Source organism: Octopus bimaculoides, chromosome 13, assembly GCF_046866305.1.
Source record: "Octopus bimaculoides isolate indiv1 chromosome 13, ASM4686630v1, whole genome shotgun sequence".
Classification (NCBI taxonomy): Eukaryota; Metazoa; Mollusca; class Cephalopoda; order Octopoda; family Octopodidae; genus Octopus; species Octopus bimaculoides.
The window spans coordinates 10,534,893-10,559,575 of NC_142940.1; the positions used below are offsets into that span (position 1 = coordinate 10,534,893).

Below are 24,683 nucleotides of genomic sequence, written 5' to 3' on the forward strand. Positions count from 1 at the left end.
TGTCCTTCCTAGCAGCACCACTTTACAGAGTGTACTGGGTGCTTTCTTTCATGGTATTGACACAAGTGAGATCACCAAGTAATTCAAAAGACAGCTTCAACTGAATGGAGATGCAGCACATAAGTATGAAAACATATGATGGACTTTCCTGTCAAAGATGACATTTGAGCGTTCGTTCAGCTTCTGCCGAATGACCTGCACAAATGATTTGTTTATACGGATCAAATGTTCATGCCACACATTAGCTCACATTCTCCCATCAAATCAACGTTGTCTGAACAGGTGCACACAGGTGTACCACGCATCAGGTGTCGAAGTGATTGCAGAGCAGCACAAGATGAAGTGTTTTGCTCAAGAATACAACATATCACTCGGTCTAGGAATTGAAATCACAATCGCTAGATCATGAGTGCAACACCCTAACCACTACTCCATGTGCCCTCACATGAATATATATACATATATATATACATATATATATATAATATATATATATTATATATATATATATATATATATATATATATATATATATACATATATATATATATATATATACATATATATATATATATATACATATATATATATATATATATATATACATATATATATTATATATATATATATACATATATATATATATATATATACATATATATACACATATACATACATATATATATATATATATATATATATACATATATATATATATATATACATATATATATACACATATACATACATATATATATATATATATATATATATATATATATATATATATATATATATACATATATATATATATATACATATATATATATATACATATATATATATATACATATATATATATATACATATATATATATATACATATATATATATATACATATATATATATATACATATATATATATACAATATATATATATATATATACATATATATATATATATACATATATATATATATACATATATATATATATATATATATATATTTACATACATATGCTTTTACTGGTTTTTGTAACTCGTCATGGGATATCACATCACATTCAATGGTTTAGTCCATCATATACTTATTTTTAATACTTAAGAACTCAATACTTGTTCTTAAGTCTGCTACTTATCAATCTCTATTTGTCAAATCACTAAGTTAGAGCATGCTTTTAAACATAAACACAAAGATGGATATAAACAAACACACATGAGAGTGTGTGTGTGTGTGATAACATGTTAGTAAATAAGGTGGCTGTGTGCTGGCATCATAAATAAAGGAAATTAAGTGCAAATGATGAGAATGTATTACAGGCAGAACAAAAAAAAAATGCTAAAACAACAAAATGACCCCTAATCATGTTTTCTTAAGGATTCTCAGATTCAATGTAAGACAGAACCGCAACCTTAGAAAAATCAACAACAATGAGATACAGGTGTGAAATATCTCATCATCATCATCATTTAACATCCGTTTCAATATTCTGTAAATCTTGACATATATATGTATATATATATATATATATATATATATATATATATATATATGAGATGGTGCTGAAAAGTTTCTGGCTTTGGGCAAAAGAAAATAGAGGATCAGTTAATTATGATTTTATCGAACATATTCCCCTCTCAGATTCACACACTAACTGCAGCAGTCCTTCAGTTTTTCTAAGCCCCGTAAAAGAACTTGGAAGGTTAGGTCTCCAACCAGGCCCTTTTGTGATACCCTTAAAGCCAGGATCTTTTCAGCACCCCCTCATACATATATAGAAAGCAAAAGAACTGTAGGATTTGTCTCATGAAAGCGTCTTATATAGTGCTTAAAAAGCACAGAGGTATATCAATAAAAGATGAAAAGCACTTAGCAGCCACAGTGGAACCGATAAATCCAGATTAGATCTGGATTTATGAGTAATATCTGCTTCTGAGAGAGTGTCAAAGAGTATGGTAAGTATATAGATATACATTGGTGATGAAAGATAGTGAGTGGGAGGGTTACCAATTTAAAAGTTATTTCTCAGAGCAAACTATATTTTGTTTATATTATTTATGGGTGACCTTTTCTTTGGGATGTAGATTTCAAAAATAAAACTTGTTTTTTTTTTTCGAGGATGTCCCATTGCTGAGTTTTTGAGGGGTAAATATAAATACATAACCACACACACACACATTTATATAGCTGAAGATGTATTTATATCTTTCATTTTTTTATACTAGTTTTCCGTGTTAGTATAGACTGAACAGGGTTTTTTTTTTTTGTCACCAGTTCTTTTAGTCACACCTTATGACACACAGGAACATAATGTATTTATTCTAATTTTAGTCAATTTCCAAACCATGTGGTTTTGAGTTCAGTTCCACTGCACAGCAACATGAGTAAGCGCCTTCTACTTATAGTACAGGGATTAAAAAAAAAACAAAAAAAACAACGCCCCCCCCCTATTTGTCTTCCTTTAAAATATTAACCTCCACCCCACCCCACCTCACCCACTCATTTGTCCAAAAAATAATAAACGATTAAAATGTTTGAAGAAAATAATTTGGAATTTTTTTAATAGTCACTAGGGGTCATTTATATGTAACAAACACTCTATCCCCGTGCCCCTTGAATCTACCAGGACGTCGTTTCTATTGGAAACATCCTGCAGGAATCAACTCCGCCAGTTAACCTTCTTGGCATAGGACGGTCGTTGTTATGGTATAAATTTTGATAAGTGCATCCGCGCTTTTCAAAATTTACCGTTGTTTAACCCCTAAGCTAGTCCTGATCAAGCAAACCTATGTTTCAAGGTATTCTGTGTTCTAGTTACTATGATCGTTACATCAGTTTAAAATATCAAGGACTTGAGGACTCCAAAAGACGGAAGGGTAATTGGAAGATGATTTGACTGGTTGTTAATTGTAGCAACTTAAGCGACCAAGATATTACATCATAGGAAGGGGGGTCTTAGACAAGGCATATACCAGTAGTATATTAAGGACCGATTCAGTTGACTGTGTCCTTCTACAGAAGTCCACCCTTGATCATTGTGGAAAAAAAAACAAAACAAAAAAACGAAACATTCCAAGAAAGTGGTTCGTGACTTGTTTACTTTCGATGAATATATTCATTTTCGGTGAAAACTTAACTTAATAGTAACTAAAATTCGGCCTTTGATTCCAAATAGAATTAAGGAATCGCTGTTAATATCTGGAATTGTGTGGTTCTACACATCTTCAGCATTAAAAGTAGATTGTCAAAAGTGTGAAACGAGGAAAGAAAATAGGAAATATATTTATAAAAAAACTAGTCGATGTTTCTTTTTTTTTTTTATATAATAGTAACTGGAATTATATAAGTGATTTGCAAGGAGTCTTTAAAAGTATTTCGAACTATTACCGCTAATTTAATCCCTAAAGGAATTCTTAACAAGACTGAAGTAGTAATAAAGAAGGGACATATTTCGAGAGAATAGAGGGAAAAGTCGTTTCTTTTTTTCTCCTAAATTATACATGTGTCAAATATATGAATATATATAAGTATATATTAATATAAACGAACATTTATATATATATAAATATACATGATCTTGGTAAAACAAAAAGTGTTATTTATTAAGGTAATTATTAGTGGTCAATAATAGGGTTTAATAAAGTAGTAAATCTACAGGTATGAGTAAATATAGGCGTGAGAAGAAAGAAAGAAAGAAATTACTTTAAACTGGCAATATAAGAAAGATATTCATCCAGCACCCCGGATATAATAAGAGTCATTATAACAGACAGTTAAGGCTTAAATGCTTTGTTAATTTCAAAGGGCCATGCTGTCAGAACAGAAGCAACAGAGGTCCGACGTGGATCTTTAAGAAACGAAAAAAAAAAATAAAAGTCCCGTCCACTAACCTTCCAACAAAGTCAGAGTTGGTATTAAAGCATTAGGTATGAAATAACACTTTGCATCGGAGATTCTTTGCATTCCAGATTCAAAACACAAAATCTCCAACATAAATACCGGAAGTGAACTGAGCTCCATACTAGTATCTCGGAGCAAATGATAAACGAAGAAGAAAGGCATCTTTTCTCTTAAATTACGGTTATTTTTTACAATGTTCACTTCAAAATTTATATTATATCATAAAAATGACACTAGGTCACAATTTTGCGAATAGTAAAATGTTTTTATTATTATAAAGATATTCATTTGGCGTACCGGATTTTTAAATTGGTGATACCAAAATTTTGATTGGACATAATAACTGTTTTCGTTTCGGAAAAATCCTTACTACAAAAACCCCTTTTAAGACGATAAACACTAACATTTGTTGCGACAAAGAAGTGAAAAGTTCAGAAGAACAGTAGAAATTATTATATAACGAAGTAAATTATTTCTTATATTTAGTTACGTCCCTTTATGGGCTAAACACAAATCCAGAAAGGGTTAATTTTAACTTCTTCCGGCTGGAAAATTCAAGATTTTGTATACTGTCTACTTTTCTCAAAAAGGTATGGGAAACTTCTAGTTAATTTATAAAAAGCCGGATCAATATAAACTTAATGACCTATTCAACTAATTGATTTGTACTTTAGTTGTTCTCAACGGTTCTAGTGAATGTAAATCAATAGAACAATACCCATAGGGTTAGCAGTGTGTATTCCCTCGCAAATACTAAACTGTGTCCATCCTTATTATTATTATTATTTTTACCGTTCACTTGTTTCAGTCGTTAGACTGCGGCCATGCAGAAGCACCGCCTTGAAGAATTTTTATTCGACTGAATCGACCCCAGTACTTATTTGCTTTATAAGCTTGATACTTATTCTATCGGTCACTTTGGCGAACTGCTAGGTAACCGAAACGTAAACACACCAACACCGGTTGTCAAACGGTGATGGGGGACAAAGGCGCACACACACACACATATATATATATTTGAAATTTATCGTAAAACAAAAGACGAAGACAGGTGTATGAACAACAAAAAAGTGCATTAGTTTGACTCTCGGGGAAAAGTAAGAAAAAGTCTTTTACGTTTCGAGCCTACGCCCTTCAACAGAAAGGAATAAGAGAAACTAAATGGAACGGAGAGACATTGAAAAAACTTGTATGTGTGTGTATATATCTATACATATAAATATCCAAACTGAGGGAGTCGGGCAGGTAAAGTTCAGATATATGTTTCCTAGTTCGAAGCTTACAAACTTCCTACGCTTAGATCCTTGAATCTTATAATTACATATCCCATCCAAGGGACATAACTCCTAACCTAATCCTCTGGCCCCTTTATTTGACAAAAAGGAAAAAATGCCCTCCCGAAATACAGCAATTATATATATATATATATATATATATATAGATAGATACACACACACACATACAACAGGTCTCTTTCAGTATCCGTCTACCAAATTCCCTTACAAGGCTTTGTTCGGCCCAAGACTGTGGTAGAAGACGCTTGCCCAAAGTACCACGCAGTAGGACTGAACCCAGAACCATGTGGTTGGTAAGCAAGCTTCTTACCACATTGTCACGCCTCACTCCATCCAACTGGCTGTAATTTAGGTCCAAGGACACTTTGTTACTTTATTTTATTAGCTCATTTATTTCATTTACAGTGATGTGCTTAAACCTGCCGAAATTAGCTTTGTCTTTCATCCTTCTGGGTCAATAAGATAAAGAGGAATCAAGCACTCAAAGACCAATTTAATCAGCAGATACTGGTACCTTCCATGTCTCTTGATGCCAGAGGCTGTCTGGGGATTCCAAACAAATCTTCGTAGTATGCTTGTGATTTAATGACCATTAAATTCCTGAGAAGTGATCGTAGATATTGTTAGCTTTATAGAAGATATAATAGATCAAACTTACACATCTCAATAGATGTATACATATGCATCAATATATAAATTTAGATATGGCCGGCTTATGGGATTACCCGGGGTTTCACGTCCGTAAAGTGCTTGGCTTTACAGCTTTCCTTCAGACCCTAAATCCATTGGCCTATCAATAGATTTCAAATTTTGGCACAAGACCTGCAATTACGGAAGAGGTGGGTGGGGTAAGTCGATTACATCGATCCATGTACTTAACTGGTTTCTATTTTATCGATCCAGAAAGGATGAAAGCAAAAATCGACCACGGTAGAATTTGACCTCAGAACATCAAGACGGGTGAAATGCCGCTGAGAACTTTGCCCGACATGGTAACGATTTTGTCTGCTCGCCGCCTTCACATATCTCATTATTAAACGGGATTTTAAATGGAAACCTTACCTGTCATTGTGGTTTTGTGGCACGAAGCAAAGCAGGCCTTGTTTTCAACTCAAGAAAACATGGAGTAAATGATCCACAAGCAAACTAAGTCCTCACCTTGTTCCCTTTGCCTAAAGGTTTGCAAGGCACCAGCAGGCCTCAAAAGACACATTCGTGTCCATAGAATGTGATCACCATTTTATCAACTGATACGTATTTTATCGCCTGAAAGGATGAAAGGCAAAGTCAATCTCGGCAGAATTTGAACTGATAACGTTAAAATGGATTAAATGCCGCTAAGCATTTTGTTCGGTTTGTTAATGATTTTGCCTGGTCGCTGCCTTTTGATACATAGTTTCAAATTTTGGCACAAGTCCAGTAAATTCTAGTGGGAGGGTTAAGTCGATTACATCAATTCTAATACTCAAATAGTACTTGTTTCACCAACGTCGAGAGGATGAAAGGCAAAGTTGACCTCGGCGGAATTTGAACTCAGAACATAAAGAGCCGGAAAAAATACTGCTAAGCATTTTGTCTGATCACTTTAACGATTCTGCCAGCACACCGCTTTCATTTCCCAAGAAATATATAAAGTAAAACATTAGCAATTCATAATAAACAGGAAGAAGAAATGAGATTATATGGTATTCATGCCTTTCCATAGTAGTTGATATGAAATGGCTATAAATGAAGAGAGAAAAACAATGTCGTGAAATCTAAACTTCGTCAGTTCCCATGCGACAAGTGGAAGTCGAAGAAATTGACTTCGCAATCAGTAAAAATAGGAATGGGACAATAAAGTCTGTATCATTTCTTAAGAATTTCACTGAGTAGTATTTTCCAACCAATCGAATAAACGACAAATTTAAATATATATGCAAAAGTTTTTATGGAACAATTAAATGAAAGACAAACAAGACTTTTAGATAATTAATAAAAATTTTCTTTTCGGTTTCAACACCTTTTGTATCAGTTTTCATCAGCGGTTTATCAATTTCGTTTTCGTTTTTCGTTTTTTCAGTCCCATTTATCATATCCGGTCTCTTATTATCAAAATGGCGGGCCTCGTGTGCCGTGTTCATCCCGTGGTCTTATTTTCTATCGTCGATGCTTATGAACGAAGACAAGAAGATGCACACCGAGTTATTGGAACACTATTAGGTACAATTTATTATTGAATTTCATTAATAAGTCTCATCACACTCTCCCCAACCATCATAAATAGACATGTTTTTTCCCCCATTTAATATCACGTTTTCCCAAAGCACATTTGGTTTGCTGGGTTAGTCATCTATTATTAATTAATTAACAAACACTAAATTCTAAAACTATTTCATATTTACTAATTTATACGTTATAAGATTATCTATCGTAAATCAATGCATTCTTTTAATAGTCACGTTACTGTGTTTTTTTTGTGTTCTTTTAATGATCTATATTTGATTTAATTTTCTGACGTTTTTATCTAGTTAGTTAATAACTGAATAACCCATATGTTGGTAGTTGCTTATAAGATCCTCCAATAGTCGTAAACATAGCAATATAAGCTAGGACTAAAGTATATTTTAACGATGTAAAATCGTTTGTGTTATTTTTCAGTTTGTTTCTTCACAAGCATGTTTTTATGTGAAGGAAAAAAGTGTATAAAAAGGATAGTTACTCCGCTAAAATATATTTTAACCAAAATTGAGTTAAAGTTGGAATTTTGTTTCGATTTCTTGTTAATCAGTTTAAAATATAACAATATACTATCTGTCATCCAATTATCTAGTACACATAACATACATATTAAGTTCCCTTCCCCGTACGCACGTACAAAGTTGACAAATCAATGTATAAGTAAGTAGAGTCGAAATGGTAATTCATATTCGTGTTGTTAGACTACCTTAGAATTGAAAAAAAAAATGGTTATTCTTTTTATGGAAGATATGAATGATTGGAGGGAAAAAAAGGAAATTTATAAAAATCTTCGTAGTTTTTTTTTGTTTAGTTTTCTTTTTAAATCACATCTTTGATGTAAATACTTGAAGCTGACAACATAAGCATCTTTCCTTCGTGTTCCTTGACTGTTGTGTACTGTGCTTGGAGCCATCAAGTGAGAGACAAGGAACTGAATGAGGATCAGTGATGTCTGTGCACCTGGCCATTCCTGGTTAGGTGCAGCTGCCACATACCAAAGGTACTGCCTCTATTCAGGTAGTACCCTTACACTCCAACTGTACCATAATATTGTGACAACTAACAGCACCAATCTTACCAAATTTGGAGGGTATGTGAAGGCAGTGGACATTGCCTCATTCTTCAAGCTAGTGGTGGGGGAAAATTCAAAAACTGTTGAGGCTACTTTTTTCATGCTTTTATGTATGAGAAAAATAGATTTTAGTGAATTCCTTTCATTAAATAAGTAAATATACTGGCATCAACCAGCTGTGCCTCTCCTCAAATTTGTAGCTCTCTGCCAAAGTTAAAAATTGTTGTGTTATAAAGTTAAAGAATTGTCTCTTGTGAGAAAAACAAATGAGACATTCTGGATCTTTGTCTTCAGTTACATCATTCTCAGTTTGGTAGCCTTTGATTTATTCATCTGTGATGTGTGTGTTTTGTTTGTAAGTTTGAGGTATTGAAAAAATGGTGCAGGAGTGGCTGTGTGGTAAGTAGCTTGCTTACCAACTACATGGTTCTGGGTTCAGTTCCACTGCGTGGTACCTTGGGCAAGTGTCTTCTGCTATAGCCTCGGGTCGACCAAAGCCTTGTGAGTCAATCTGGTAGATGGAAACTGAAAGAAGCCTGTCGTATATATATGTATATGTTTGTGTGTTTGCCCCCCACCCCTAATCGCTTGACAACTGATGTTAGTGCGTCTACCTAGCAGTTCAGCAAAAAGAGACTGATAGAATAAGTACTAGGCTTACAAAGAATAAATTCTGGGGTTGATTTCATCATCATGATCGTTTAACGTCTGCGTTCCATGCTAGCATGGGTTGGACGATTTGACTGGGGACTGGTGAAACCGGATGGCAACACCAGCCTCCAATCTGATTTGGCAGAGTTTCTACAGCTGGATGCCCTTCCTAACGCCAACCACTCCGAGAGTGTAGTGGGTGCTTTTACGTGTCACCTGCAACTAAAGGCAGTGCTCCAGCATGGCCACAGTCAAATGACTGAAACAAATAAAAGAGTAAAAGAGTGATGTATTCTCTAATATATCTAGTAAACATTTTTTTTTTTTTCAATTATTTCTTTCGATTTAGGTACCTGTGAGAAAGGGGCAGTTGAAGTTTCTAATTGCTTCACCGTTCCACATAACGAATCAGAAGATGAAGTAAGTATAGATGTACATACATGTGTGTGTCTTTATTGTTATTTATCTTTTGCTACCAACCTGCCTGAGAGTGCCCTTGATTGGATGATACCAACTCCTTCTTTAAAGTGATCCAAAAACTTGCCTTAAAAATTCCATATTAATTAATGTTTCAAACACTGGACAAAGTTATCTTACTAAATTCTTCATCATCATCATACATATGTTGTCCATGATGACATGGGTTGGACAGTTTGAATATATATATATATATATATATATATATATACATATATATATATGTCGGTGTTTGTCCCCCCCCCCATTATCACTTGACAACGGGTGTTGGTGTGCTTACATCCCCTTAACTTAGCAGTTTGGTAAAGAGATCGATAGAATAAGTACTGAGACTTAAAAACTAAGTCCTGGGGTCAAATTGTTCAACAAAAATACTTTGGGGTGGTGCTCCAGCATGGCTGCAGTCAGATGAATGAAACAAGTAAAAGGATAGAAAATACACACACAGAGAAAGAGGAACGAGCAATAACACGTGTGATAATAGGCATATTAATTGTAATATAATGTTTACAGGATATTACGCATAAAATTATGTAATTAGCTGAAATGATAGCTGAATGGTTTCACTCCTATTACAAGCCTGATTCTCATTTCTTTCTTAAATTGGTACTTATAGGGGTTCAAATTCAAATCCAGTCAAATTTAATTTTAGCTTTTTTTGTTCGTTTGTTTTTCCTCTTTCTGGATTGATGAGATACCAGTCATATACTGTGTTTAGACCAATTGCCTATTCCCTCGATTCATTATATTGTGCAGTGATAAAGAAATTGTTATTTTCATTCAGGTTGCTGTTGATATTGAATATGCTCGAAATATGTACGACCTTCACAGGAAAGTCAACAGTTCTGAAGTCATAGTCGGCTGGTAAGTTGCTAAGTTCTGTGATCAATTATCTGGAAAATTAGTATGGCTATTATAATTAGAAAGATGATGGTGATGGATTGGCGGAATTGTTAGAATATGCCTTGCAGTATTTCTTCCAGCTCTTAATATTCTAAGTCAGCTTTGCATTTTAACCTTCTGGTGTCAGTAAAATAATTCTGGAGTCAATAAAAATCAGGTGTTCCCCCCCCAAATGTCTGGCCTTGTGTTAATGTAAGGCAGTGGTTCCCAAACTTTGGCAGACTGTGTGTGTGTGTGTGTGTGTGTGTATCATCATCATCGTCATTTAATGTCTGTTGTCCATGCTGGCATGGTTTGACCAGAGCTGGGGAGCTTCACCAAACCCCATTGGTATGGTTTCTATGACTGGATACTCTTCCTAACACCAACCACTTTACAAAGTCTGCTGGGTGCTTTTATGTGGCACTGCACAAACGCTTTACGCCACCAGCAGGGTCAGCCTTAACACTTCTGCTACAGGGTACAGGTCTTGAGTACGGTCAAGTATCTCAGTCTTTTGTCATCTCACCTGAAAGGTTCAGTTTCCCAAATTGCCATGCAGTAGGACTGAACCTGGAACTATGTTTTTAAAAAAAATTTTTTTTTATCTGGTCTGGCTATTGTATTGTCGAAATGTTTTTCTGTTTTTTATTATTACTTTTCAATTGATAGGTTTTCCAGTAGTGGTGAAATATCTGAGTACTCTGTGCTCATTCATGAGTATTATGCTCGTGAAGCGAAGAATCCTGTGCATATTACAGTAGACACATCTTTGATGACTGGAAAAATGGGTGTTAAAGCTTTTATCAGGTAAGTAAACAAATTAACCTCTTAGTATTTAAACCAGCCATATCTGGTCAAAATATTCTGCTTGTTTTATAAAAATTCCATGAGAAATGCAGCAAGATTTTGACAGATAGTTTACACTGCATCATCATCATCATTCAATGACTATTTTCCATGCTGCTATGGGTTGGACAGTTTGACAAGAGCTGACCAGCTGGAGCATTGCCTGGGCTCTATTTGTCTATTTTGGCATGGTTTCTACAGTTGGATGCCCTCCCTAATACCAGCCACTTTACACAGTGTACCAGGTGCATTAAATGTGACGCCAACACATGTTTACACTCTACTATATTGACTTATATTTCAGAAAATAGGTATGTGTTTATGTATGTCGTGGTCAATGCCAGTGCCCCCTGACTGGCTCCCGTGTCAGTGGCATGTAAAAAGCATTCTGGGAGTGTAGTGGGTGCATTTTATGTGCCACCAGCATGGAAACCAGTCAGGCAGCATTGGCATCGACCACGACATACATAAACACATACAAATACACACATATATACATATATATTTTTAAAAATATAAATCAGAGTGGTTGGCGTTAGGAAGGGCATCCAGCTGTAGAAACCTTGCCAGATCGGAGCCTGGTGCAGCCAACTGGTTTCACCAGTCCTCAATCAAACTATCGAACCCATGCTAGCATGGAAAGCAGATGTTATACGATGATGGTGATGATGTGTGTGTAATATTTTTATAAATATTTATGCATGTGTAGAGATGTATTTTGCAGTATGAAGCATAACTGTTTATTATTTTGCTCTTTTTGTCATATTCCAGTACACCAATGGGTGTTGCCAACAAGTCAACCGGTATCATGTTTACACCAGTTAATGTAGAAATTATTAAGTACGAGACAGAGCAAGTTGCAAGTAAGTAGTTCTTTGAAATATCTCTGTCTGTTATATGCACTCATAATTTACTGCCTGTTATATGCACTCATAATTTACATGAAGTACACGAAGTACTGAAAAACGACCTCAAGACACTGAACTTTTCTGACAGGATGACAAAGGACTGAGATGCTTGATGCCTTGTATTCAAGAAGACCTGTACTCTGCAGCAGAAGTGTTAAGATTGGTCCCTCCTGGAAGGACCAGTCTCAACACTCGAGGTGGTGTCATATAAAAGTGCCTGTGCAGTGCCTATGTGGTGCCACATGAAGGCACCTAGCACACTCTGTAAAGTGGTTGGCATTAGGAAGGGCATCCAGCCGTAGAAACCATGCAAAATCAGACTTGAGTTTGGTGCAGCTCACTGGCTTGCCAGCTCTGGTCAAACCATCCAACTCATGCCTAAATGGACAACAGACGTTAAATGGTGGTGATGATCAGCAGCAATGGTTCAGTGCAGAAGAAACCCCGGCTGCTCTTTTTCTACATATTGAATCTTTTGTGCTTCATGAATATGATTGCTTTGTTGATGGTTGCTGAGTCCTGCCTTCTTGCTAGCTAAAAAAAAACATTTGCCCATGATAGATTTACTGTTAGGCCTCTCAACTCTAGGGCTTGCTTATATGTTTAGTAGTTCTTTAATTCTTTGATGGATTCAGCTACAAGAATGATATCCCATCACTATATGGGAGTTCTTACAAAAAGGCAATCTTAAGCTCCTCCGTTACGACCTGGAGAATAAGAAGGGGGTCTGAGAACTGATCTGTAGTGAATGGGAAGTTTTCACTGATGGACATGCTGTTGGTGTGTCACCTTCCCAATGGAACTTTGCTCCATCTGCAGATAAGATTTGTATATTTTTAGTTACTTGTTATGTAGAAATATTTGGTTTGAGTAACAGAAATTGTTAAAGTGATCTAAATTAAGACCTTCCATCAAAATCTGATGTTAATTAATGTTCCAAACATCGAATTAATAATGATAAAGTTATTTTTCTAAATTCTTCATTATCATCATTAATTGAAATAAAGGCAATGAACTTCAACAGAAATATGGTAATGAAAAGGGGTTAACTTGTTTCAACCATTGAATGCAGATGTGATGGTCACTTGGGCATGGAGTTAATTTTAGTTGTTTTGTTTTTTTTCTTTTTGTTTTGGATTATTTTCATTTTAAATTGACAATATCTTTTCATGATTTTTCCTTCTGTTTCTTAATTATAGTCAACTTGATTCGGGAAAGCCAGCTTTCTTCTAAACGGTCCGTCTCTATGGTAACTGATTTACAACAAGTAGACATACTTTGTGGACGACTGCAGAGCATGCTTGCAATTGTTCAGCAATATGTTGAAGATGTTCTGGTAAGTTGGTCCTGAACCCCTCTCTCTCTCCCTTTCTCTTTCTCTCTCAGCCACTGGACTGATCATACTGGGGCATCATCTTCAATGAAGGTATGAGACAAGTGGGAGTTGCCAAACTGGAATAAATTTCACCTACCCAAAGTGGTCAGTTTGCTAGTTCTGGATTTGTGTGTGTATATATATATTATTGAGTGTATATACTCAATTTGTCTTTTTCCTTCTCTGGAATCATGGCGAGATAGAACTTGGGGATGATTCCTTTTAATGTTGAGTGTTAAAACACCAGAAAGTACGTGAATTAAGCCTGGGACAAATCAAATCCCCAAGCAGTGTCTCACAGCAAATCCAACAAATAAACAAAAATACACACACTGAGTACATGTGATCAATAATGTTTACACCATTAGCACTGCTTTTAATTTGATGTTGAATTTAATCTTACAGGTGCATTGGTGTAACATGTCAGCAAATAGTTCTTATACTGTTTATATATAGTCATAGTAGAGCCTATTAAAAAAAAAAAAAAGTCTTAGGGTCTTATTTTTCAAGGTGGTGCCCCAGCATGGCTGCTGTCTAATAAATGAAACAACTGATGAACAAAAAAAAAAAAGGGGGAAAAAATGGCATTTTATTTTATTTTCTGTTATAATTCAGGATGGTAAAATTGCTCCAGATAACAGCACAGGACGCTTTCTGATGGAACTCATTCACAGTGTCCCTATGATTGATCCTGATGAATTTTCTGCAATGCTAAACGCCAACATAAAGGTGAGTATGTTTATGGTCTCTCTCTCTCTCTCTCAAAGTATGAGTGCAAGAGATGATGACTACATTGACTCCAGTGTTCAACTGGTAGTTATTTTGTCAACCCTTGAAAGGATGAAAGGTAAATTTTTACCTCAGCAGACTTTGAGCTCACTACATACATACATACATACATACATCATCATCATCGTTTAACGTCTGCTTTCCATGCTAGCATGGGTTGGACGATTTGACTGTGGACTGGTGAAACCAGATGGCTACAGCAGGCTCCAATCTGATTTGGCAGAGTTTCTACAGCTGGATGCTCTTCCTAATGCCAACCACTCTGAGAGTGTAAAGGGTGCTTTTTACGTGCCACCAGCACGAAGGCCAGTCAGGTGGTACTGGCAATGGCCACACTCGAAATGGTGTATTTTACGTGCCACCTGCACAGGAGCCAGTCCAGCAGCATTGGCACGATCTCGCTCGACTGTCTATACAAAGGTAAACTGTTGCTGCACTTTCTGTCTGCAGTGTGCTAACCATTCTAAGACACAATATTAATAATGCCACTCTTTGACTCTTTTAATAAAGATGACCATCCATTTATTGATGACTTAATGTAATTGTTTTGTATGGGAGTAGGCTGGTCTTTTTCTGTTGCTAATTAGTTTCAAGTGGAGACCTTTTCTCAAACAACCAACTGGCCCCAAGGCTTTAGGAAACGTCAGATTACTGTTTCAAATATAATGCTTATTTATTAACATTGTTTCGAATTAATCAGGCATCATCTCATTGCTTAGGGATTTCAATGATATGATTGACTGTTTTTAGAATGGCATTGCAGGTTAGGTGTGAGACGCCAGATCCAGCTAGTCAAAAAATAAAAAGAATATTTGGGCTGGATATGGCCAGTTTAAATGCCAAAAGCTTAAATATAATTAAGTATTCAGTGGTTTAGTCTTAAGTTAATGGTTCAGAAATTTAATTTAGAGTTTGGTTAATTTTCAGTGTTATTTGTGAATTGATTTTTATTCTTTATTTCTTCTTTGCAGGATCTTCTGATGGTTACTTACCTCTCCAACTTAACTCGTGCCCAACTGGCCCTGAACGAAAGGCTCACTATGTTTATAGCTATGGGTGCTAAAGAGTAGGGAAAGATTCAGGATGCATTTAACTATTAAAAATACAAGGACTCTTCAAAGTAATTTCAATTATATTGAAATAAAATTAAAATGTAATAGAATTTTGAGTTGCCGTTTTAACTATTGGACTGTGTAATTTAAAATAATTTTATTTATTTAATTTTTCTTTTTTGTCTTTGGTCAGTAAATGTTATTTCCTATGCTTCTACCGAGAAGTCAAAGGAAATGACTACTATTCCCTTTAGATCTTGGTTTTATGACCTGGATATCAATGTTGTGAAACACCTATTTTTCATTACATTTCAGACAGATTCGGTGCTGAGTTGTTGAAGCAATAATAGTAATTATTCTGCTCAATGCCACAGATTTGCTTGTCAGTTGTTTGACCTTAACCAGTTGAGCATGTCCCTTAGTCGCTGATAATATGTGCATCTCTGATCACGAGCAGGAGTAGTGGGAGAGCATCATAGCCATGTGTGGAGTGGGGTTCTTTGGGGTTTGAATAAATGTTAGCAAAGTTTGAAGGAAATATTAGCCATTTTTCATTCTTTCTAGAGGTAAGCAAATAGGAAATAAGTTATTACTCAAGGACAAAAATCGTGTTAATCAGTGCAATGTTTCATTAAATGCCTCATTATCAATGACCTAGATGGGAAAATATTCTGATTTGTAACTAGTCTGGCACTGTTTACACCACATTATTGATATGGCAGTAACCCTCATTTACAAATAGCTGATATCAAAGAACAGATATCTAGCGCTTTGCTGTACTCGTTCACCGCAGTAAAACTGTTAATGCTTCTCCCTCCAACTGAAGCTGAAAGGGTTTTTGATTTGCAAATGCCTTCATTCTTGTCAACATAGAAGCACCCTGCACAGTCTGTAAAGTGTTTAGCATTAGGAAGGACATCCACCCATAGAAACCAAGCCAAAGTAGACTGGAACCTTATGCAGCTCTGGTCAAACTCTTGAACCCATGCCAACTTGAAAAATATGTTAAATGATGATGATGATGATGATGATGATGATAACAATGAGGTACAAATACACACACATCATCATCGTTTAACGTCCACTTTCCATGCTGGCATGGGTTGGATGGTTTGACTGAGGAATGGCGAGCTAGATGGCTGCACCAGGCTCCAATCTGATCTGGCAGAGTTTCTACAGCTGGTTGCCCTTCCTAACGCATATTTGTTCTTTATAAGAAAGTACTGAACAAGACGAGAACCCACATTGTGCAAGGGACTATGAAGAAGAAATTAAGATGAAAGGAATGGATTTACTTCAGACTTGGAAGAGAGTTCCAAAGTCTAGCAATTTGAGGAAAAAAAGCTATGACTGTAGAAAGACTTCTTTATTCATGGACACAAAACAGCATTTGGATGAAGATGCTGCGAATTTTGGGTCAGGCAAGATGGCACAAAGGGATCTGGAATTAAGAGAGAAGGTTCTTCAGAGCACTTCCTGTAGCAATAACAACAGCAAAGACTAAGACTGGTGACGTCATGTTGATGTAGGAAGGGTTGCAGAGTTGAAGTGAGGAGCCAATCAAATCAGAGATTTGCTTCTGAACCTGCTTTCAGTTTCCATCAACCAAATCCAGTCACAAGCCTTTGGTTAACTTGATCAGAGCTGGTGGAGTGTGAAATATTGCAGAAAGGACTCCTTCCAAGCCTCTTCAGTGGTGAAATGATTAAAGAAGACCATTTATGGAAGATGGGGCTCCTTGTCACACAGCTAAATGACCCAAGATTTGTTGGATGAGAATGGCATTAAAAAGCTTCCATGGCCAAGCTAGTCACCAGATATGAACCGTATTGAACACCTCTGGGACATCATGGACAGGACACTACATAAAAAGAAGAAGAAAGCATCTTCAAAGCCAGATCTTTTGAGATTACTGAATGAAACTTGGCGAGAAATTCCGTAACGTATCTTGGAAGGAGGGCTTCCAGGTTGAGGGTAGAAGGAATTCCCCCAGAAATTGATGTGGCCTGGATAGCGGCTGCTGTTCTCCTAGGTAATGAGGATGAAATAGCAGTCCCCCAGGCCACTAAGACAGAAGCAATGAACTGGAAGGGACGGACATTGGAGCTGATTATCCAAGGATTGATAGAGAGCATAAAAAAAAAATGGTGGAGACAATAACTGTTGGAGATATGGTATTAAGAGTTAGGGTAGAGGACAGAATCCCTCGATGCTTCAGATGTGGCCAAAAGGGCCACATTAGAGTGGACTGCTCTTCACCAACCAAGAGAGAACACAAGAGCCAGCAGAGAAGGATGTACCAACAGAAGAGGTAAAAGATGATGTATCATGGAAAGTTGTGGAGAATAGAAGAAAAAGGAAGAAAGCGAATCAAACAGGTAAAACCCCACACCTTTTCAACCTCCCCTCCTCCACTGACACCAGAGTGACCTACTCCCCTCCGACACAAAAGCAAAAAAAGAAAAACGCTGACACACAGGAACCCCCCAAACTCCCCCTCCCCCAGCCAAGGAAGAAAGTTTTGCGTGTATGTTGATCGAAAGGTGCAAGTGAGGAACAGAAGCAGTGAGTATTGGTTGATTTAGAGGGAGATGTGAACGTTAATGGGTGGCACGCATGCTTGTTAATGTCAGAAAAGCAAAAGGAAAGAGTGGAAAGATATAAAGGTGGGTTCACGGTGTGGAAGGTGAACATAAAACATAAGCAATTTGCCTGAAGACATATTAGATACGGATCTCACAAAAAATAGCAAAATAGACATTCTAAAAGGAAGTGCTCAAAGTAGACATTCTCAGTGAAGTTGCTTGGAGTGGGGCGAATAACTTTATTTTCATGTTTTGTCATACGCTTTTTCTCATTTTTTTTGTGTCCCCACGTCTTTGTATTGTCCCCTCTATGTTTGCCTCTAGTGGGCAATAAAAAAATCAGAGTCATGATATACGTGTACATGCGAGGATATCAGGTGTAGTATTGGCGAATTTCAAGAAGGATGCAATGTCTCGGCAACTAACAACTGATGCAGATAGTTTGTTCCATATCCATACAAAATATCAGAAAAAGAAGCATACTTAAAAGCATAAGAGCAGTAATATATATATATTTATTCAGTTAAAAGTTATGACTGGCCATCTATCTATCTAATTAATAAATTCAATAATGGAATAAAAATCTTTTACAAGAATTTTATCAGGAAGCTAGTGTGCAAAAAATTCATAAGGGAAATTTCTATTCCCAAGAATATAATTATTCGTTTATATTTATATATGGGCATTACTACAGAATAATGCCACACACTAGACTTCCCAAATAAACACATTTTACTACCTCGCATTCGGTAGTAAAATGTGCTTATTTAGGAAGTCTAGTGTGTGGCATTATTCTGTAGCAATGCCCTTATATAAATATCTATCTATCTATATGAATAAATAAATTGCGAGTTATCTGCCCTTGTTCATCGAAGAAGCACTTTCCCTCGGTGCGGGAATTTAAATATCGCTCCGTCTCTTCATAACAAAATATGGAACCAGTCTTATGTTCTGGACACAGTAAGTTTTAAAAGTATTTTAAATATTTCTATAATAGACATTTGACATTTTAATTAATTTTACAAGTATTTTGAAAGCTATGTATCATTTTTCAAGTGCGTTTTCCCATTCACTTTCACTTTTTGTTTTTCGGTATAAACAAGTGCGTAGTTAATTTCGTGTGTGTGTGTATATATATATATATATATATATATATATATATATATATATACCTTACAACTTTACTTGGTTATATATATATATATATAAGGAATGGTAATGAAATATTTTGGGATATTGGAGATTAGTAGACCAAACTCACGCTTGTATCCCTTAAATATAAGCATATAATACTGACCTATCGATGTTTTATGTCTGTCTTAGCGCGACAAATATAATTGACAAACAATTTTAAAACAATAATACGGCGAATCAAACTAGAGACATAAAATATTTGGCATAACTACAGGGTTTTACCCCCCAGACTTTGGGAGGTCATAACTTTCAGAAAAATGAATATTTTTTAATGAAATTTTCTATGCATATAGTATTTACTATGTAGAATCCGAATATACAAAACTTTCCGGTGAAAGTGTTTTAGAATGGTGGTGGGCTACAATTTTCGGAAATTCCAACAGAGTCCACTTAAATTCTTCTTAACTTCCAGGAAAATTAATATTTTTTCGTGAAATTTTCTACAAATATACCTTGATGTATGTACATTTCGAGCATGTAGGAATTTTGAAGGAAACAAGTGCAGGTTATTTTTGAGAAGCGTTCCCCCACTCGGTGGTGTTTCGGAGCAAGTCGTCCATATTTGTTTCATTTTTCTCTATTATGTGCGTATGTGCATCCGTAGATTTCTAGACAGTGAAGAGAAGCCGTCATAAGAAAACTTTCGTTAAAAATAACATGCACACGATTTCTTTTTCTCAATAGAAGTAAATTCCAAAGTAAACGTTTCTAGTAGAGAAGTAGAAGAGAACAGGAGCAAAAATAGGAATATACACGCACGGTTAAATAGAGAAACTATCACAGTGTCGCTTCCCGAAGAATTTAAAAATGTTAGCTTTCCGAAACTTTTTTTTCAATCTTGCAAAAACACGAAGATTAAGAATAAACAGAAAAAGTACACAAATATATTTTACATACCTGTCGTATACGTCGATTTTGTTTTTTTCACTTTAAAGGTAGTTATGTTATTTTGTTGGGATTAATCCACCTTTAAAGTGAAAAAAACAAAACCGACGTATACGACAGGTGTGTAAAATATAGTCACACACACACTCGTATATGTGTGTGTGTGTGCGTGTAAAAATATATGCATATATCCGTGTGTATATATATATATATATATATATGTGTGTGTGTGTGTGTGTGTATGTATGTACAAAGAATAAGTCCCGGGGTTGATTTGCTCGACTAAAGGCAGTGCTCCAGCATGGCCGCAGTCAAATGACTGAAACAAGTAAAAGAGAAAAGAGTATATGTGTGTGTGTGTTTATATATATACATGTATGTATGTGTGTGTATATATATATATATATATATATAAAGACAAGGCATACATAATGGTCATTACATATTTTTCTTTATTGTATTAGATTTAACTTTGCCTTGTTTTGAATATCACTCTGTGTAAAAACCAGTGTAACTGGAGCACAATGATGGATTTACAATATAGAATGGTGATGAACTATAACCCCGGACCCTGCCACAAGAATATGTGGAGTTCTTTACTAACCTGAACAATATTGATAGTCTGGTGTACTAACAGAAAGCTTATAAAGTATTGATAATCCATCACTAATCTCTCTCTCTCTCTTTTCAATTTCCTTTTAATATATGCAGAAAAAGAATGTTACTTGAAAACCGGAGGGAAACCTGGCCCTAATTTCAAAAGGAGTTTTTATGTGTGTAGTGTACGCGAGTCTCGTTGTGACTTTGTTCAACCTGTGAGGTAAGTCATCAGAATTACTTAAAAATCTTATATTTCATTATCTTTTTTTGTTTGTCAGTCTTTGTGGCATTAAGGTACTGGTTTAGTTTAGTCTGTCATAATTCCAGTTCCTTTGTGGTAAAATGGAATCCCTCTCAATATTGCTGTGAATTTTTTTCTGTCTCTGTGTGTCTGCCTGTCTTACTGCTGTATTATAAGATCTATTTATTTGTTGTGTCGTCCTAATAGCATATGTACAATATCTCTTTTATATATATATATATATATATAATCTGCCAAATCAGATTGGAGCCTGGTGTGCCCATCCGGTTCACCAGTCCTCAGTCAAATCGTCCAACCCATGCTAGCATGGAAAGCGGACGTTAAATGATGATGATATATATATATATATATATATATATATATATATATATATATATATTTATCTAACAAATACCAATAATAATATTGCTAATAATTATATAAATAGAAGTGGAAATAACAGTGACAATAGAAATTATGAGGATAACAATAATATGCTTAGTCCTGCCAACCATAATTTTAACCAACAAATAGAATGCAGCAGTATTGATGTTGAGGGTTTAACTGAAGTTGATGATAGGCTCAACTCCAATGAAAATAATAGGAATCAGGGACCTAGTTCATATAATATCAATATGCCTAATGCTGGAAGAATAATTCTAACTGATAGCGCATCAGGAAACTGGTTAAATAATGATGGAAATGATCAAAATATACCTAATAGTAGAATTGAGGAAGGGATAAATAATATTAGTGTAAATAATTGTAACAATAATAATAGAGATATTAGAAATAATATAGGTGGGGTTGATAGCTCCACTAGGTGCACCTGCAGAAATAAGTCCCATTGTCCGTTATTAGGAAGTTGTTGCACTCGTAACGTAGTGTACAAATGCATTATAAGTACGATAACCGAAAATTATATTCACATAGGATGTAGCATTAATGTGAAACAGAGAATATATAACCATAGGTCTTCTTTTAGACTAAGACATAAGGCAAATAGTACGACATTAGCAAGTAAACTTTGGGAGTTGAAAGATAATGGTATTAATTTTAGCCTTAAATGGGAAATTATAAGAAAAGCTCAACCTTATAGAAATAGTAGATATGGATGTGAATTATGTTCTATGAAAATATATGAAATTTTTAAACTTAGAAATAATCCCAATCTAATCAATAATAGATTAGACCTTAGGGTATTGTGTGTACACTGCTCGACTCGCACTTTTAAATTTTTTAAAAAGTAGTTAAAATTATCAAAATATAGTATTTCAACTTCTACCATGTTCATCTGGGGCTATTAATTAGCACATATTTTAAATTGGAAATTGAACCTTTATAACATATATTTCTGATCTCTCACCTTAACATATAATCTTCTTGTGATAACTAAGATTTCAACTTTATTCCATGAAAGATATTTTTTCACACCACTTCTGCTAATGCTGTTAGTTCTTAATATGTATCTTAACCCTATGTAGCTTATAAGAATAGGAAGTTTCGTAAGTTCTAAATGTTTTTAATTAGTTCCCCTAATTTAAATTTTATTTATTGTATTTAATGCTTGACTCTAAAAGGATCATTATTATTATTACATTTTTTCAGGGCTTGTAGTGGTAGTGTCTTGTTTATTCTATATTTTGACTTAAATAAATCTAATCCTTATGCCTAAAATAAATCTAATCCTTATGCCTAAAATAAATCTAAACCTTGGGTTTATTAAGGTTTAAGGGACAAAAAAAAGAAAACGAATAGTAGGAATTAACAAGGACATCCAATATAGAAACATGATAATTGATTACTAGTTTAATTAGTCATGAACTTGTTTTAAGACTAACATGGGCTAATTAAAGAATATTAATTGAATTATAAAAATAAAGCTTACCTTTTATGTGTCTTCAAAATAGTATTATTATATATATCAGCTTAAATTTTAAAATCATTTTAAAAATAATTCAAAATAGTTTTCCTGAGCCCAATATATATAATATTCTTAAACTTTACACCTTATCTATAGCCTTTGAATTCAAAATTGACATTACTTTGGGATTTTTTATTATTAAAATATTATTTAAACTAATATTGATATCTGTAAAACAATACTGATGCTTTATTCAGACTAAAGAAAAAGCTCTGTTGACCTAAATGCTTAAGGTTTAATTCCTCAACATTATGATAGCAGTAGAAAAACCCCAACCTAAAATAGTGTTGCCACTCTGACCAGAGAAACCTTTATAACCATATCCATGTATAATGCTTACACCTTCCCTTTCCTTAGAAGTGATTGCCCCTTATACTATAACTACTAGATAAGAGACAATAAAATCAGAGACAGTTAGAATTCTGCCTAGAACTAATTACTAGCCTGATAGCCTTGGCTATGTCAAGATGGATTTTTATGTATTCTTCTTCCCACTTGGATTTTAAATGTTGCCACAATTATAATGTCTATTCTACTGTAATTTTCTACATTTTTGTGCAGCTGAAGATTGCTCTACATATTGCATTTAATGTAATGCTCACATTACTTAAATAAATGGAGTAGCATGAAACGTACGTACTGCAATCATCTTTAAAATCCGTGTTGCTTATTTTGATTATATATATATATATATTGGACGGTTTGACCGGGCTGGCACACTGGAAGGCTGCACCAGACTCCAGTCTGATATGGCATGGTTTTCTATGGCTGGATGCCCTTCCTGATGCCAACCACTCCAAGAGTTTAATGGGTGCTTTTACATTCCACCGGCACAGGTACCATTTGCATGACACTAGGGTGTGTTTATGTGCCACCAGCACGGGTGCCAATTTGCATGACACTGGTAACTGCCATGACTGCAATTTTTTGCTCAGCTTGATGGGTCTTCTTCTCATGCACAACATAATGCCAAAGGTCTTGGTCATTGCCTAAGTGAGGCCCAACACTTGAAAGGAACTCAACCACTTTGCCTCCATGAGGCCCAACACTCAAAGCAGCTCTACTGTAATAACATATACTAATGTATATGGTTTGTGTATTTTCTGGTGGCTGCAATGGCATAGCAGAGTATATCATTCTTGAGCTAATCATCATCACCATTATCATTCAGTCAGTCAAGACTGAGATAGAACTAAACATAATCATCATCATTCAATCAGGATTGAGAATCACCACCAATCATCAACCATCATCATCATTCAATCAAGTATTATCAACTGTCATCATCAACCATCAGTCATCAATCAGCATGCATCAATCATCAATCACCGTTCGTCAATCACCACTCATCAGTCACCATTCGTCAATCACCAATCATTATTCATCAATCATCAATCAATCAATCAAGACTGCAGTAGACCTAAATATCATCAATCATTATCATCATTCCAGCAAGACTGAGCTATCAGTCATCATTCAATCAAGATTCGGGTAGAACTAAATATCGTCATTACCTACCATCTTCAACTATCATCATCAACCATCAACTGTCATCATTCAATCAAGACAGAACTAGAGCTAAATATGATTATCACTACTACTGCCACTACCACCCCCGCCTCCATCTACATCCTGCTCAAAAATGACTATAATTTTCTTCCGTTTCTTTCCAGCATAACTCCTAGAAACTGTGATAAACATCCATCAGCTATTGTTGAATTGCAGGCCATTTATCGCAAAGATAGCGAAAACCGGTAAGAGTTTTCCTACTGTTTATTCTA

The 24,683-nt window shown here is 35.1% G+C and overlaps 3 protein-coding genes across 8 annotated transcripts in view; 2 read left to right on the forward strand and 1 right to left on the reverse strand.

Moving 5' to 3' along the window:
- The window catches only part of LOC106874551 (nuclear factor related to kappa-B-binding protein), a 42,892-nt gene extending 35,885 nt beyond the window's left edge, over nt 1-7,007 (reverse strand). For 2 of the 5 annotated variants that reach the window (XM_089361482.1, XM_089361478.1), the window contains exon 1: nt 3,894-4,014. The gene's annotated coding sequence lies outside the window, so the exon portion shown is untranslated. Of the gene's footprint in view, nt 1-3,705; nt 4,015-6,260 lie in introns of those variants that run through there. The other 3 variants (XM_089361479.1, XM_089361483.1, XM_089361481.1) reach the window with 3 other exon arrangements.
- LOC106874553 (eukaryotic translation initiation factor 3 subunit F) lies at nt 4,473-15,583 on the forward strand. The gene is made up of 9 exons (XM_052972333.2): nt 4,473-4,493; nt 7,261-7,400; nt 9,491-9,561; nt 10,403-10,482; nt 11,173-11,310; nt 12,121-12,212; nt 13,457-13,593; nt 14,248-14,361; nt 15,393-15,583. Exons 2-9 carry the CDS (start codon nt 7,295-7,297, stop codon nt 15,489-15,491), a joined length of 837 nt encoding a protein of 278 aa, XP_052828293.1. The 5' UTR covers nt 4,473-4,493; nt 7,261-7,294; the 3' UTR covers nt 15,492-15,583.
- A 3,339-nt stretch (nt 15,584-18,922) lies between these two features.
- The window catches only part of LOC106874552 (transcription termination factor 2), a 34,095-nt gene continuing 28,334 nt past the window's right edge, over nt 18,923-24,683 (forward strand). The window contains exons 1-3 of one of the 2 annotated variants that reach the window (XM_089361484.1): nt 18,923-19,018; nt 20,849-20,957; nt 24,576-24,656. In XM_089361484.1, the coding sequence (XP_089217610.1) occupies nt 18,991-19,018; nt 20,849-20,957; nt 24,576-24,656 (218 nt within the window). In that variant the 5' untranslated portion in view covers nt 18,923-18,990. Of the gene's footprint in view, nt 19,019-19,844; nt 20,062-20,848; nt 20,958-24,575; nt 24,657-24,683 lie in introns of those variants that run through there. The other variant, XM_089361485.1, reaches the window with a different exon arrangement.

What these genes read in the sequence shown, in the direction of transcription:
- LOC106874553 (XM_052972333.2), top strand. Translation starts at nt 7,295, where the DNA reads ATGGCGGGCCTCGTGTGCCGTGTTCATCCCGTGGTCTTATTTTCTATC. An exon ending in TCTGAAGTCATAGTCGGCTG is followed by an intron (nt 10,483 to 11,172) that starts GTAAGTTGCTAA and finishes TTCAATTGATAG; the next exon opens with GTTTTCCAGTAGTGGTGAAA. An exon ending in GGTGTTAAAGCTTTTATCAG is followed by an intron (nt 11,311 to 12,120) that starts GTAAGTAAACAA and finishes GTCATATTCCAG; the next exon opens with TACACCAATGGGTGTTGCCA.